The sequence below is a fragment of the Rhinoraja longicauda genome, chromosome 35 (assembly GCF_053455715.1).
Source record: "Rhinoraja longicauda isolate Sanriku21f chromosome 35, sRhiLon1.1, whole genome shotgun sequence".
Classification (NCBI taxonomy): Eukaryota; Metazoa; Chordata; class Chondrichthyes; order Rajiformes; family Arhynchobatidae; genus Rhinoraja; species Rhinoraja longicauda.
The window spans coordinates 5,517,407-5,533,014 of record NC_135987.1 but is presented as its reverse complement, the minus strand read 5'-3'; the positions used below and the strand labels follow the sequence as shown (position 1 = coordinate 5,533,014).

At 46.8% G+C, this 15,608-nt stretch overlaps 1 protein-coding gene across 1 annotated transcript in view; it reads right to left on the bottom strand.

Annotated features, from left to right (window-relative positions):
• Positions 1-317: 317 nt before the first annotated feature.
• Positions 318-15,608, bottom strand: part of LOC144610100 (LIM domain-binding protein 3-like) — a 28,624-nt gene continuing 13,333 nt past the window's right edge. The window contains exons 3-8 of the mRNA XM_078428650.1: positions 15,447-15,571; positions 14,512-14,878; positions 10,574-10,754; positions 7,301-7,421; positions 5,185-5,300; positions 318-706 (exon numbers count right to left, since the gene is read on the bottom strand). Of these exons, the coding sequence (XP_078284776.1) occupies positions 617-706; positions 5,185-5,300; positions 7,301-7,421; positions 10,574-10,754; positions 14,512-14,878; positions 15,447-15,571 (1,000 nt within the window). The 3' untranslated portion in view covers positions 318-616. The remainder of the gene's footprint in view (positions 707-5,184; positions 5,301-7,300; positions 7,422-10,573; positions 10,755-14,511; positions 14,879-15,446; positions 15,572-15,608) is intronic.

Below are 15,608 nucleotides of genomic sequence, written 5' to 3'. Positions count from 1 at the left end.
CCAATATTATACACACCACACGAAGGCTTTTACTCCTTAGACAGTTAGCTAAAAGAATCTAAATGAGAAAATGCATCTGAAATATTGTTAGTGCTTAGCTGTGGCTCTTCAATGAACCCATGTACAAACTCAAACAAGACTCTGAAAACCAAGAGTATCAAATTAAATCCAGCAGCCAGGCAGAGCACTTCTAGGCCATTGAACACAGTTAGTGCAGATGCAGTCTGAAAGATGGCTGTATAATGCAGGTGTAGACTATATGTCATTCAATTGGAAACCTGATTGTTTCTGAGTAAAAATAGCCATCAAATCAGCATCAGAGGAATAGCATTCATCAAGCTTAACTCTGTAAACTTTCCAGTTATGTGCAATGTGTTTTGTTAGTAGTGAGTATGCCTGACAAAGCATTGTGAGATGATACTGTTTTATTGTGCATCCCACCCAGCAACTAATTTCTTTCAATCACTCACAATCTTAGGTAAATTATGTGAAACATCGTTAAAACAACAACAAACAAAAAAGAATAAAAAGACTTAAAAGGCAGTTGTTGGTTCTGTTGGCTTTGGATGAGCTGTGCTCTCTCCACCAGGATCTTTCCTTTGATGGTCCCCGATGTTTAAACGTTAATGGCATGGGCGTGCTTCTTGCAGAGTGGCTTGTCCTTTTTGGAATAAAATGGCTGGCCCTCAAGGTTCACATGGCACACCTGAGGGGAAAAAAAGGCAAGTCTCAACATTAAAGATAGACACAAAATGCTGGAGTAGCTCAGCAGGACAGGCGGCATCTGTGGATAGAAGGAATGGGTGACGTTTTCGGTAGAGACCCTTCTTCAGGGGAGGGGGAAATGAGAGATATGGAAGGGTAAGGTGTGAAAACAGAGATCAAAGGGGATGAGGCTAATCACGGAGGGAGCAATGAGAGAGCAATCACGGAGCAATGAGAAAGAATGTTGCAGGGCTCTCGTCGGAGAGTGGAGAACTTCTTCAAAGTAGGCCAAACTGCTATAGGTCAGGCACAGAAAGCAGCCCTTCGACCCAACTTGCCCATGCCGACCAAGATACCTCGCCTACACTACTCCCACCTGTCTGCCATTTGGCCCGTATCCCTACAAACCTTTCCTATCCATGTACCAGTCCAAATGCCTTTTACATGTTGCTATAGTACCTGCTTCAACTCCCTCCTCTGGCAGCTTGTTCCATATGCCCAACACCCTGTGTGTAAAATAAGTTGCCCCTCAGGTTCCTATTAAATGTTTCGCCTCTCACCTTCAACCTATGTCCTCTGGTTCTTGACTCCTCAGCGTACTCATAGATAACATAATAAACAAAAATCTATCAACGTGAAACCCCACTGTTTGTGCAAAAATACTCTAATCCTTTGTGCATCCTAAGACAGTTGGTAGTTCATAGTTTAGTTTGTGTTTGTAGTGCTCAAGAGCTCGATGGTTGTTGGGAAGAAGTTGTTCCTGAACCTGGAGGTCGTGATTTTCCAACTCTTGTACCTTTTTCCCGATGTGAGGAGCGAAATGAAAGCGCGAGCTGAGGAAACTGCGCAAACTGGAGTTACAAATACTTCTTTTTGCACTTCTGAGGTACATGTACAACCAAAGCCCCTTCCTACTACTGTCATCACTGCCTGTCCACGAGGAAGGGCGGGGCTCCCAGCTCCAGACCCAAGACCAAAGATACTAGAGGAACAAGATGGACCACTGCGTTGAAATCGCCTATACTGAAGTGTAGTACACAAAGGAGCCATTTTAGTAGGCAAAACCCGCCGTTCACTATGCCTCTCGCAGTGTAATCAGTGGTTTGTGGGAACCATATGTGTGATGATACATATTTAAGGATAAGGGGGAAGTCTTAAGGATAAGGGGGAAGTCTTTTAGGACCGAGATGAGAAAGTTTTTTTTCACACAGAGAGTGGTGAATCTGTGGAATTCTCTGCCACAGAAGGTAGTTGAGGCCAGTTCATTGGCTATATTTAAGAGGGAGTTAGATGTGGCCCTTGTGGCTAAAGGGATCAGGGGGTATGGAGAGAAGGCAGGTACAGGATACTGAGTTGGATGATCAGCCATGATCATATTGAATGGCGGTGCAGGCTCGAAGGGCCGAATGGCCTACGCCTGCACCTATTTTCTATGTTTCTATACCATTAAAATGCAGAATATATCTCATCTTTCAATTCACAGATTTTTGTTATTTAAAAAAAAAAATGTTTCTGCAAGTTTCTGCCTACTAAAATGGCGTCATGATGTACTACGGGTTTCAGGGTGGAGTGGTCTATCTTGTTCCTCTAGTATCTTTGCCCAAGACCATGCACAAAGTGAGCAAAGACTCTCATTATTTTGGTTGTCCTTTCCCTGGAGAAGCTCTTCCACGCTCCCGCCCTGCCACACTCACACCCAGGTGGAATTCACCACCTCGCATTCTGTGTCAAAACCTTTCGAACATATCCAAAAGTGCTAATCCACACGAAAGCAATGGGCTAATCATCACAAAAACTACACATCGCACTAACTTGCAACTCCATTGTCCTCTTCCTCTCACGAGGTTATGTGCAAATGCCCGGTTTTTCCCCCCCAAAAAATAAACTTAATTCAGAATTTTTAATATATACATCGCAAAAACTGTGCAACAACCATTTTCACTATCGACACCTTCCTTAGTGTCATGCTCAGTAGTGTTTGGACCTATTTTAAAATAACACTAAACACTCTTGCCACTCACGTGGCCCCTGGGATGACATCCCTCCCCTTGTTTGAGGGGTGTTCCCACTGGGACTCTGCCCCTCAATGTCCAGCAGCGGAAGGACCCTAAACGGTGGTCCTCCCCCACAGAGCCTTGGCATTGGCTGCACTGAGCTTCAGTGTGTCCCTCAGCACGTACTCCTGCAGTCTGCAGCGGGCCAGTCTGCAACATTCACCCACAGGCATGTACATATGTCTATCACAAAAATATTCAATGGCAGCAGTAAATGATTTCTGCTGAAATTATGGCTCAACAGAACTGCATTTCGGGAATGGAGTGCAGTTCATAGCATTACCAAATGTATGAATTATGCTACAGACCGGGCGGGATGAATTTCCAGCCAACACTGTTTAAACAGACTCCTTTCACTTCCTTATCTGCTGTGGGCTGGAAATAGGTCGATTTTGCATTTTGGGAAGATAAGAAAATAAGTAGCATTCTGTTTATAAATAAAAACCCATGCTGAGAACCTTAAATTAAAAACAGAAAATGCTGTAGCATGTAAACAAGGTGTTATAAAAACTTTTTTTCACAGATACAGTCGCAGAGAGATAGAGCATTGAAACGGGCACTTTGGCCCATTGTGTCCGTGCTAACCCATTCACACTAATTCAACGATTCAATTCAATGAAACTTTATTGTCACATGTACCTAAGCACAGTGGAATACTTTGTTTTGCATTCAACTCAGTAAAATCACACAGCGGACCTCATCTGGACAGTACACAAGAGTCGCCACGTGTCAAAATTACAAAAGTTCATCAAATAATATCTTCTGCCTGCCCGCCATTCATCTCAACATTATTTCTACATTAGTACTACATTTGTTTTTTATTCACCTCGCATTCTCATAAACTTCTCCCAAATTAGAAACAGAGAACATAGAAAAATAGGTGCAGGAGAAGACCATTCGGCCCTTCGAGCCAGCATCGCCATTCAATATGATCATGGCTGATCATCTAAAATCAGTACCCCTTTCCTGCTTTTTCCCCATATCCCTTGATTCCTTTAGCCCAAAGAGCTAAATCTAACTCTCTCTTGAAAACATCCAGTCAATTGGCCTCCACTGCCTTCTGTGGCAGAGAATTTCACAGATTCACAACTCTCTGGGTGAAAAAGTTTTTCCTCATCTCAGTCCTAAATGACCTACCCCTTATTCTTAAACTGTGACCCCTGGTTCTGGACTCCCCCAACATCAGGAACATTTTTCCTGCATCTAATATTTAAGAATGTTATATGTTTCCATAAGATCTCCTCTCATCCTTCTAAATTCCAGTGAATACAAGCCCAGTCGACCCATTCTTTCATAATTTGTCAGTCCCACTATCCCGGGAATTAACTTGGTGAACCTACGCTGCACTCCCTCAATAGCAATAATATCCTTCCTCAAATTAGGAGACCAAAATTGCACAAAATACTCCAGGTGCAGTCCCACCAAGGCCCTGTACAACTGCAGTAGGACCTCCTTGCGCCTAAATTCAAATCCTCTCGCAATGAAGGCCACCATGTCATTAGCTTTCTTCACTGCCTGCTGTACCTGCATGCTTATTTTCAGTGACTGATGTACAAGCACACCCAGGTCTCGTTGCACCTCCCCTTTTCCTAATCTGACACCATTCAGATAATAATCTGCCTTCCTATTCTTGCCACCAAAGTGGATAACCTCACATTTATCTACGTTATACTGCATCTGCCATGCATCTGCCCACTCACCCAACCTATCCAAGTCACCCTGCAGCCTCATAGCATCCTCCTCGCAGCTCACACTGCCACCCAGCTTTGTGTCATCCGCAAACTTGGAGATGTTACATTTAATTCCCTCGTCTAAATCGTTAATATATAATGTAAATAACTGGGGTCCCAGCACCGAGCCTTGCGGCACCCCACTAGTCACTGCTATTCTACAAATCAGCTACACTAAAGGCTTACTAACTTTCCAACCTGCAAGTCTTTGGGACATGAGAGGAAAAGGGAGCACTTGGGGGAAACCCACGTGGTCAGAGGGAGAAATACACACACTAATACACCCACACACATGCATGCACACCCACACACGCATACACACACACGCGCACATATACACATGCACGCATACACGCACACATATACACACGCACTCATATACACACACATACACACACACACGCACACATACACACGCACTCATACACACACGCACACATATACACACGCACTCATATACACACACGCATACACACGCACACATATACACACGCACTCATACACACACGCATACACACACATGCACGTATACACACAAGCACACATGCATATAGACACACACATATACACACACGCACACATACCAGAAGAGGTCATGAGGGTCCCTGGTGCTGTGAGGCAGTGGATCTACTAGCTGTGCCACAGCACCGTACTGTTTACTGTCTTTGCCTCCGAGGGGATGTGACTATACTTACAGCACAGACGAAGCAGGTATCATGCCAGGTATATCCCAACGCTTCAATGAACTTGTCTCCAGCCTCCACAGGGAAGTCACATCCATGGCACTTAGTGCTGAAGAGGGCAATATAATCTAGAAAAAGGATGAAAGTATTTCACTTCTGGGTTTATCAGCAAGGATAAAAGGACATGAAGCGCAAGGACGATAAATATAAAGGACACTGGAAACTAAAGAAAAATAAGCACGCCTCAATTACTCTGCAATGGAAGAGATTCCACACTGTACAGTGTTGAATGTCACAAACTCCACTACATGCTCTTGCACCTGTTCCAGGGTCACCCGTAACCACAAGATAAAACAGTGGCCTTTGTTAGCTCGGAACAAAGGAGCTGTAGATACTGGTTTACAATAGAAGGCCCAGAGTACTGGAATAGCTCAGTGGGTCAGGCAGCATCTCAGGACAAGGGTCTCGACCCGAAATATCACCTATTCCTTCCCTCCAGAGATGCTGCCTGACCCCCTGAGTTACTCCAGCTTTTTGTGTCCATCTTCGGTTTAAACTAACATCTGCAGTTCCTTCCTACATAACCACACATAACCGCCACTTTCCATTCCAGGTTTCACAAGGGTGAGGGAACAACTTGATAAATGGAGCTCTGGTTGGAATTCTAGTTCCCTCTGTAGTCTGCAGCAAAACTAAAACGTGTTCTTTGGAAACATATTATTGGCTACTGGTGGTAGTATTCACAGGAAACTATCAGTAAATGAGCACATTTCTTTCATTGCTCACTCAATCTCCATGACTCCCTGGTTGGTGTCTCATCTAATAACAGTCATGCCCAAAGAATCTGCACCCACCAGCAGTTGCTCACTATCCCTAGGCTACTGAGGTTGAGTCAGGGCTGGCTCTGTTTTCAGCTATTAGTCCTTCACCATGATGACAACAAACACGTGCCCGAACTATCCTGTAAGAATGGTGCTTAAATAAACTTGCAACAATCCTTTCTTTAAATTGTGTGAAAACTTGCTCTTTCCAAGAGCGGTTATCAGGGAAAGCAGAACCTACGACAAAGTGGCCTGAACGAACTGCAGACGGTGGTTTACAAAAAAAGACACACAGTGCTGGAGTAACTCGATGAGTCAGGCAGTCTCCTTGTCTGCTGCTGTTGCTGCCTAAACCGCTGAGTTACTCCAGAACCCATTAAACAGAACTGCATCCCATCTCCAGCAAGGCCCCAACCCGAAATATCATCTATCCATGTTCTCTGGAGATGCTGTCTGACCCACTGAGTTACTCCAGCACTCTGTGAAATGTCACCTATCCATGTTCTCCAGAGATGCTGCCTGACCCACTGAGTTACTCCAGCACTCTGTGAAATGTCACCTATCCAGGTTCTCGAGAGATGCTGCCTGACCCGCTGAGTTACTCCAGCACTCTGTGAAATGTCACCTATCCATGTTCTCCAGAGATGCTGCCTGACCCACTGAGTTACTCCAGCACTCTGTGTCCTCTATTTCAGTCGCTCTCAGCTTGTGGAGGATGTATTTCCACTACCTTCCAGATGAATCTGCGTTGGAGGATTGCCAGCAAGGGGCTTGGTACCAAACCCCTGCATTAGTTACTGATGACAAAAAGGGGGAGTTGCGGTGAGTTTGAGTTTAGTCTATTGCCACGTGTACTGAGGTACAGTGAAAAGCTTTTGTTGCGTGCTAACCAGTCAGCAGAAAGACAGTACATGATTACAATCAAGCTGTTCAGGTGAACAGAAATGAGTGTTTTAATATGTACGGAGTTTGTACAACCGCGGTCACGGGGAGGATGTACAAACTCCATACATATTAAAACACTCATTTCTGTTCACCTGGACAACTTGATTGTAATCATGTACTCTTTCCGCTGACTGGTTTTCTCCAAGCTCTTCGGTCTCCTCCCACACTCCAAAGACGTACATGTTTGTCGGTTAATTGGCTTGGTATGAATGAGAAACGTCCCTCATGTGTATAGGATAATGTTAGTGTGCGGGGATCGCTGGTCGGCGGTGATCATGTGGGCCGAAGGGCCTGTTTCCGCGCTGTATCTCCAAACTAAACTAGACTGTTATGTGATCCGTGGAGCCTGGAGCGCTGGATACCTTTTTCACAGTAGGGCTCTCCGTCTTCCATGTGGAAAAGGCTGTTCCCAAAGGATTTCCCACAGGCAGCGCAGACAAAGCAGGTGGTGTGCCAGGTCTGTCGCAAGGCATGCATCACTTCCTGCAACGGAGAACAGACGCATTATTAAACTGCGGATGCAGCTCCTCCAGTGAGCACAGCGTCGTAAACATCTCAAATATATTTACCCAGTTAATATTTTACCCAGTGCTTTTGTTGTGACGGTACGCACCACCACAGCACACTAACACCTTGAAGAAGTTAAAGACTAGTGGCACCACTAAGAAAAATAAAAGCTAGATTGATGCACAACAGCCAACACCCTCGAGTGACTGTTGTATGTGTACCGACAACTTTTCGCTCATATAAACAGCACTGACAATAGACAATAGGTGCAGGAGGAGGCCATTCGGCCCTTCGAGCCAGCACCGCCATTCAATGTGATCATGGCTGATCATTCTCAATCAGTACCCCGTTCCTGCCTTCTCCCCATACCCCCTGACTCCGCTATCCTTAAGAGCTCTATCTAGCTCTCTCTTGAATGCATTCAGAGAATTGGCCTCCACTGCCTTCTGAGGCAGAGAATTGCACAGATTCACAACTCTCTCTTTACCCAAGGACAAGTATTCCCCCATCGAGTAATTATAACGCCTGGCAGATTTGTAGGGATGCACTTCATGAAAGGTTATAGATCAAGAGATTAATGGAACCAAAGGTTGGTGTGAAAACTGACTTCTACCAAGAACTTGTGTAGGAAGGAACTGCAGATGTTGGTTTATACTGAAGATGGACACAAAGCGCTGGAGTAACTCAGTGGGTCAAGGCAGCATCTCAGGAGAAAAGGAATAGGTGACATTTCAGGTCGAGACCCTTCTTCAGACTTAAAAAAGGTTCCGACCCAAAATGTCACACATCCATTTTCTCCAGCGATGCTGCCTCTGAGATACTCCCGCTTTTTTGCGTCTCTGTACCAAGAACTAGACACAAAATGCTGGAGTAACTCAGCGGGTCAGGCAGCATCTCTGGAGAGAAGGAATGGGTGATGTTTCGGGTCGAGACCGAAGGGTCTCGACCCAAAACGTCACCCATTCCTTCTCTCCAGAGATGCTGCCTGACCCGCTGAGTTACTCCAGCATTTTGTGTCTCTCTTCGATTTAAACTAACATCTGCAGTTTTCTTTCCTACACTGTAACAAGAACTAATCGTGGTTGGCAGAAAGTGAGAGGACACTGCGTTGTTTAGATCAATATTACAAAACCATTTAAACCAGATTGAAGGATTGTGGTGTGGTCAGACCATTGGATTAGCAGAAGGCAAAGCATGGTGAAGACGGGCAGAGGGGATGAGTTCGAGTTCCCAATTCTGGTCAATACCCTAACGGACGTGTACCTGGAGTAAAGGACTGGGAGTGGGTTGTCTTCTGTGCCTCCTGGGATGTTTAGAGCCTGCTGTACTCACTGCCCCAGTTTATAGATGAGGACTGCCTGGTAGTTGGCAAGTCAGGATCTGCCACTACTCTCAAAGAGTGGAATTATACAAATTTAATTGATGGCTACGTTTCTCCAGGATTTTCCAGCAGCATATTCAAAGTGCACATAAAGAACTTGATGAGCATTCAAGAGATCTGCCAACGGTTTTGGGACTTCATTCATTGAGCAACAGAGTCAAATATCCATTGACTTGGCCTCCACAGCCTTCTGCGACAATGAATTCCACAGATTCACCACCCTCTGACTGAAGAAATTCCTCCTCATCTCCTTTCTGCAGGTATGTCCTTTTATAGACAATAGACAATAGACCATAGGTGCAGGAGTAGGCCATTCGGCCCTTCGAGCCAGCACCACCATTCAAGGTGATCATGGCTGATCATTCTCAATCAGTACCCCGTTCCTGCCTTCTCCCCATACCCCCTGACTCCGCTATCCTTAAGAGCTCTATCTAGCTCTCTCTTGAATGCATTCAGAGAATTGGCCTCCACTGCCTTCTGAGGCAGAGAATTCCACAGATTTACAACTCTCTGACTGAAAAAGTTTTTTCCTCATCTCCGTTCTAAATGGCCGACCCCTTATTCTTTTGTTCTGAGGCTGTGCCCTTTAGTCCTAGACTTTCTCAATTTAATTTTTTTTAAATCAAAATATACTTTATTCATGAAATAAATATATACAAAACATGTTCCTTCCAAAACTCCATCCAACATTCTCGGAGGCTCTTCATACATTTAATACAGATATTCGATACACCAATTACACAAAATTACCCCCTATCCTTGCCACTCATGTGGCCCACTGGCGTGGAATCCATTCCCTTATTTTGAGGGGCGTCTCCACCACACCCTGCCCCCCATGTCCAGCAGCGGAAGGACCCTAGACTGTGGTCCTCCCCCACAGGGCCTTGGCGTTGGCTGCACCGAGCTTCAGTGCGTCCCTCAGCACGTACTCCTGCAGTCTGCAGCGGGCCAGTCGGCAACATTCCCCCACGGACAGCTTGCTCCGCTGGGAGGTCAACAAAGCTCGGGCAGACCAACGAGCGCCTTTCACCGAGTTGATGACCTTCCAGCTGCACGCGATGTCAGTCTCTGAATGCTGCTGTCCCTGGGAACAGTCCGTAGATCACAGAGTCCTCTGTGACGGAGCTGCTCGGAATAGTGGAACATTCTTCCCACATCCACTCTATCCAAGACTTTCGATATTCGGTAAGTTTCAATGAGGTCCCCCCTCATCCTTCCAAACTAGAGCGAGTACTTAGTTTCTAAACTACAGCGTGTACAGGCCCAGTGCCGTCAAAAGCTCATCATATGTTAACCCAGTCATTTCTGGGATCATTCTTGTAATTATTATCTCGAGTCCCTGCATGAAGAGTACATAAATTGTTATCTTTTGCTTCTAAAAATGCATGTGATATAAACTAAGTAGATTCTGCAGCAAGCGAATCACAGTGTATTTCAGAACAGCATCCTGCAGATGAGCAGATTGTTCGTGTTCCTCACTTGGTCCTCTGCTAGATCAATGCTGCCACCTACCTGTATATGAAATAAACTGCAGATGCTGGTTTAAATCGAAGGTAGGCACAAAATGCTGGAGTAACTCAGCGGGTCAGGCAGCGTCTCGGGAGAGAAGAAATGGGTGAACCCGAAACGTCACACATTCCTTCCCTCCCGAGATGCCGCCTGACCCGCTGAGTTACTCCAGCATTTTGTGTCTACCTCCCACCTACCTGTGTGCTGGCAACACTGTTGGCCACAAGCCTTCACTCACCCCCATGATCTTTGCATTGCACTTGGCACAATTTGGAGCGAAGAACTGCTCGTAGCATTTCTCACAGTAAATATTGTTCTGCTCCTCCACAAATCCAGTGTCAACCAGCGAGACCTTGCAGTAAGTGCAGTTAAACTCCTCTGGGTGCCAGGAGCGGCCCAAAGCCACAAGGAAAGGACCCCTGGAGACAGAAGGAGAGACGTCATGTAGTTACTGTGCATGCGGTGCTTGTGGAAGAGGATTGGTTGGAATACTTTATTGTCACATGTGATAAGTCACAGTGAAATTCTTTGCTTGGTATGCAAGGTATGCAAATAGTCGCCCATAATGGGCGCTTACAAGTTACATATTCTTCCACACCCCCCCCCCCCCCCCACCCGCGCCAGATCCCCCTTTGTTCTCCTCTCCCCCCCCCACGCCGGTCCCCCCAAGCCGGGTCTTCCCTTGTTACTTCCCCCGGCAGCGGCGTCCTCACTTCCACGCGGTCCGTCCCCGTCTGTCGGTCGGCGCCATCATCGAACGCCGCACCGACCTCTCTGCTATCACCGCCGGGTCCACTCTGGGAGTCGGCAACACTGCTCTTCAACTAGGGAGTGGCATGGTGGCGCAGCGGTAGAGTTGCTGCCTTACAGCACCAGAGACCCGAGTTCAACCCTGACTAGGGGTGCTGTTTGTATGGAGTTTGTAATCTCTCCCTGTGACTGCGTGGGTTCTCTCCGGGTGCTCTAGTTTATTCCCGCACTTCAAAGATGTACAGGTTTGTAGGTTAATTGGCTTTGGTTGTAAATTGTCCCTGGTGTGTAGGATGGAGATCGCTGGTCGGTACTGACTCGGTGGGCCAGAGGGCCTGTTTCTGTGCTGTATCTCTAAACTAAATGTGTAATGATCCTGATCTGATAAGGGGACTAGAGGTAAAAGAGCCATTAGGAGGCAGTGATCACAACATGATAAGTTTTACTCTGCAAATGGAAAGGCAGAAGGGAAAATCAGAAGTGTCAGTATTACAGTATAGCAAAGGGGATTACAGAGGCATGAGGCAGGAGCTGGCCAAAATTGACTGGAAGGAGGCCCTAGCAGGGAAGACGGTAGAACAGCAATGGTAGGTATTCCTGGGAATAATGCAGAGGTTGCAGGATCAATTTATTCCAAAGAGGTGGAAAGACTCTAAGGGGAGTAAGAGACACCTGTGGCTGACAAGGGAAGTCAGGGACAGCATCAAAATTAAGGAGAGGAAGTATAACAAAGCAAAAAAGAGTGGGAAGACAGAGGATTGGGACTCTTTTAAAGAGCAACAAAAGTTAACTAAAAAGGCAATACGGGGAGAAAAGATGAGGTACGAGGGTAAACTAGCCAATAATATAAAGGAGGATAGCAAAAGTTTTTTAAGGTACATGAAGAGGAAAAAAATAGTCAAGGCAAATGTGGGTCCCTTGAAGACAGAAGCAGGGGAATTTATTATGGGGAACAAAGAAATGGCAGACGAGTTAAACCGTTACTTTGGATCTGTCTTTACTGAGGAAGATACACACAATCTCCCAAATGTTCTAGGGGTCGGAGAACCTAGGGTGATGGAGGAACTGAAGGAAATCCACATTAGGCAGGAAATGGTTTTGGGTAGACTGATGGGACTGAAGGCTGATAAATCCCCAGGGCCTGATGGTCTGCATCCCAGGGTACTTAAGGAGGTGGCTCTAGAAATAGTGGAAGCATTGGAGATCATTTTTCAATGTTCTATAGATTCAGGATCAGTTCCTGTGGATTGGAGGATAGCAAATGTTATCCCACTTTTTAAGAAAGGAGGGAGAGAGAAAACGGGTAATTATAGACCAGTTAGTCTGACATCAGTGGTGGGGAAGATGCTGGAGTCAATTATAAAAGACGAAATTGCTGAGCATTTGGATAGCAGTAACAGGATCATTCCGAGTCAGCATGGATTTACGAAGGGGAAATCATGCTTGACAAATCTACTGGAATTTTTTGAGGATGTAACTAGGAAAATTGACAGGGGAGAGTCAGTGGATGTGGTGTACCTCGACTTTCAGAAAGCCTTCGACAAGGTCCCACATAGGAGATTAGTGGGCAAAATTAGGGCACATGGTATTGGGGTAGGGTACTGACATGGATAGAAAATTGGTTGACAGACAGAAAGCAAAGAGTGGGGATAAATGGGTCCCTTTCGGAATGGCAGGCAGTGACCAGTGGGGTACCGCAAGGTTCGGTGCTGGGACCCCAGCTATTTACGATATACATTAATGACTTAGACGAAGGGATTAAAAGTACCATTAGCAAATTTGCAGATGATACTAAGCTGGGGGGTAGTGTGAATTGTGAGGAAGATGCAATAAGGCTGCAGGGTGACTTGGACAGGTTGTGTGAGTGGGCGGATACATGGCAGATGCAGTTTAATGTAGATAAGTGTGAGGTTATTCACTTTGGAAGTAAGAATAGAAAGGCAGATTATTATCTGAATGGTGTCAAGTTAGGAGGAGGGGGAGTTCAACGAGATCTGGGTGTCCTAGTGCATCAGTCAATGAAAGGAAGCATGCAGGTACAGCAGGCAGTGAAGAAAGCCAATGGAATGTTGGCCTTCATAACAAGAGGAGTTGAGTATAGGAGCAAAGAGGTCCTTCTACAGTTGTACCGGGCCCTGGTGAGACCGCACCTGGAGTACTGTGTGCAGTTTTGGTCTCCAAATTTGAGGAAGGATATTCTTGCTATGGAGGGCGTGCAGCGTAGGTTCACTAGGTTAATTCCCGGAATGGCGGGACTGTCATATGTTGAAAGGCTGGAGCGATTGGGCTTGTATACACTGGAATTTAGAAGGATGAGGGGGGATCTTATTGAAACATATAAGATAATTAGGGGATTGGACACATTAGAGGCAGGAAACATGTTCCCAATGTTGGGGGAGTCCAGAACAAAGGGCCACAGTTTAAGAATAAGGGGTAGGCCATTTAGAACGGAGATGAGGAAGAACTTTTTCAGTCAGAGAGTGGTGAAGGTGTGGAATTCTCTGCCTCAGAAGGCAGTGGAGGCCAGTTCGTTGGATGCTTTCAAGAGAGAGCTGGATAGAGCTCTTAAGGATAGCGGAGTGAGGGGGTATGGGGAGAAGGCAGGAACGGGGTACTGATTGAGAGTGATCAGCCATAATCGCATTGAATGGCGGTGCTGGTTCGAAGGGCTGAATGGCCTACTCCTGCACCTATTGTCTATTGTCTATTGTCTATTGTCTATTGTCTATTGTCTAAACTACCACATCCCTCCAACCCAACTATCATTTCACTCTGAGTTCTACAATTAATTAGTGGTGCAGCGGTAGAGTTGCTGCCTTACAGCACCAGAGACCCACGATCGATCCGGACTACAGATGCTGTCTGTGTGGAGTTTGGACATTCTCTTCGTGACCGTATGGGTTTTCTCCGGCTGGATTGGAGGATTGGATGGAGCATGGATCTCAGGTGCTGTGAGGCAGCAACAAGGTCACCTCACCTTCTGTCTCCTTTCTCTGTTTGTTTACTTATTTATCTATTTATTCACTTCCCTATGTTCTTTAAATCCCTGTAAAGCGTCTTTGAGTGTATGAAAAGCGCTATATAAATGTAATACATTATTATTATTATTATTACTTTAATTACTTGCCCACTAATTAAAGTCACTTTGATAAACAGTGACTGCAGGAAACCAGAGTCAGGATCGAGCCCGGATCTGTGGTGTGTGAAGGCAGCGAGGATACCGCTGTGCCACCGTGCTGTCCACTAACTAAACTAACTGGGATAGACAGCGACAAGTCTTTGATTGCAGCAAAAGAACAGGATTTGATTCCGACTCTGCCAGCAACTCACCTGCTGGGCCGCACTTCCTCACGGTTCCACCAGGTGGCGCTATGTTTAATCAGCACCCGCGTGCAAGGACGGTCATGGTGGAAGTGAGAGCCTTACCTGATGATGCTGTTGCACTGTCCGCACAGTGGGGTGCGACTGCTAGCGGGGAAGCGCTCCGCTCTCTGCACCAGGTTGCGGATACCGCCGGCCGTCTGGCCGGGCAGCGGGCCGTGAGCGGGTTCACGGGCAGGAGGATGGGCCGGCGCCAACACCGGCGGCTTCAGCGGCGCGGAGTGGGGCAGCGGCTGGATGTGTTTGGTCAGCGTGGTGGTGCTTTTTCCCGCCTGAAACTTCTGGGCAAAGGTGTCGTCCGTCACCCACGGCGGGCGGCTGCCTGATGTCGGGGGCTGCACGGCCTCCAGCGATGCAGCTGGCTTGGCCATGTTAAATGCAGCCGTGCTGCTGTGCACCTGTGCAGGGGGGCCTGAGCAACACAACACACACAAACACGCACGCAATCAGATTGCAAACTGCAGGTTCCACAAACTCCCACCGACAAATTCTTGCAAGTTTTTAAAACTCCCCCCAACATTACAAAAAGTCTAGCCGGAGGCTGGAGTTCACAGACGTCTGCCCGTGAAATGAAACTGAACAATCTCCCAGTAAATGCGGAAAGAAACGAATTAGGCCATTCGGCCCATCAAGTCTACTCCCCCATTCAATCACGGCTGATCTATCTCTCCCTCCTAACCCCATTCTCCTGCCTTCTCCCCATAACCCCTGACACCCATACTAATTAAGAATCTGGCTTAAATATATCCATTGACTTGGCCTCATGTCAATGGCCGCATGTCAATGGATGTCACAGATTCATTGTCTGTGGCAATGAATCACTCCCATCACTTCCTCCTCTCTGGGAGCCCCCGATTTCTTCCTCCCTTCTGGGACCCTCTCCCGGGACCCCCGATGTCCCTCCCCTCTGGGTGCCTCCCATCACATCCTCCTCTCTGGGCACCTCCTCCTGCCATGAGAGCGGTTGCTGCGGTCGTTACCTTTGGGCTGTTGATAGGGAGCAGGTCTGATGCTGGCCGTGCTGACCACGTTAGGTTTAGAGGCAGGCGCTGGTGGTGCTGGGGCCGGGGGGCCGGTCACCATGCCACCGCCTATGAAGCCGTCACTGCAGGGGGAAAGAGAAAAGACAGTGTGGAGAGTGA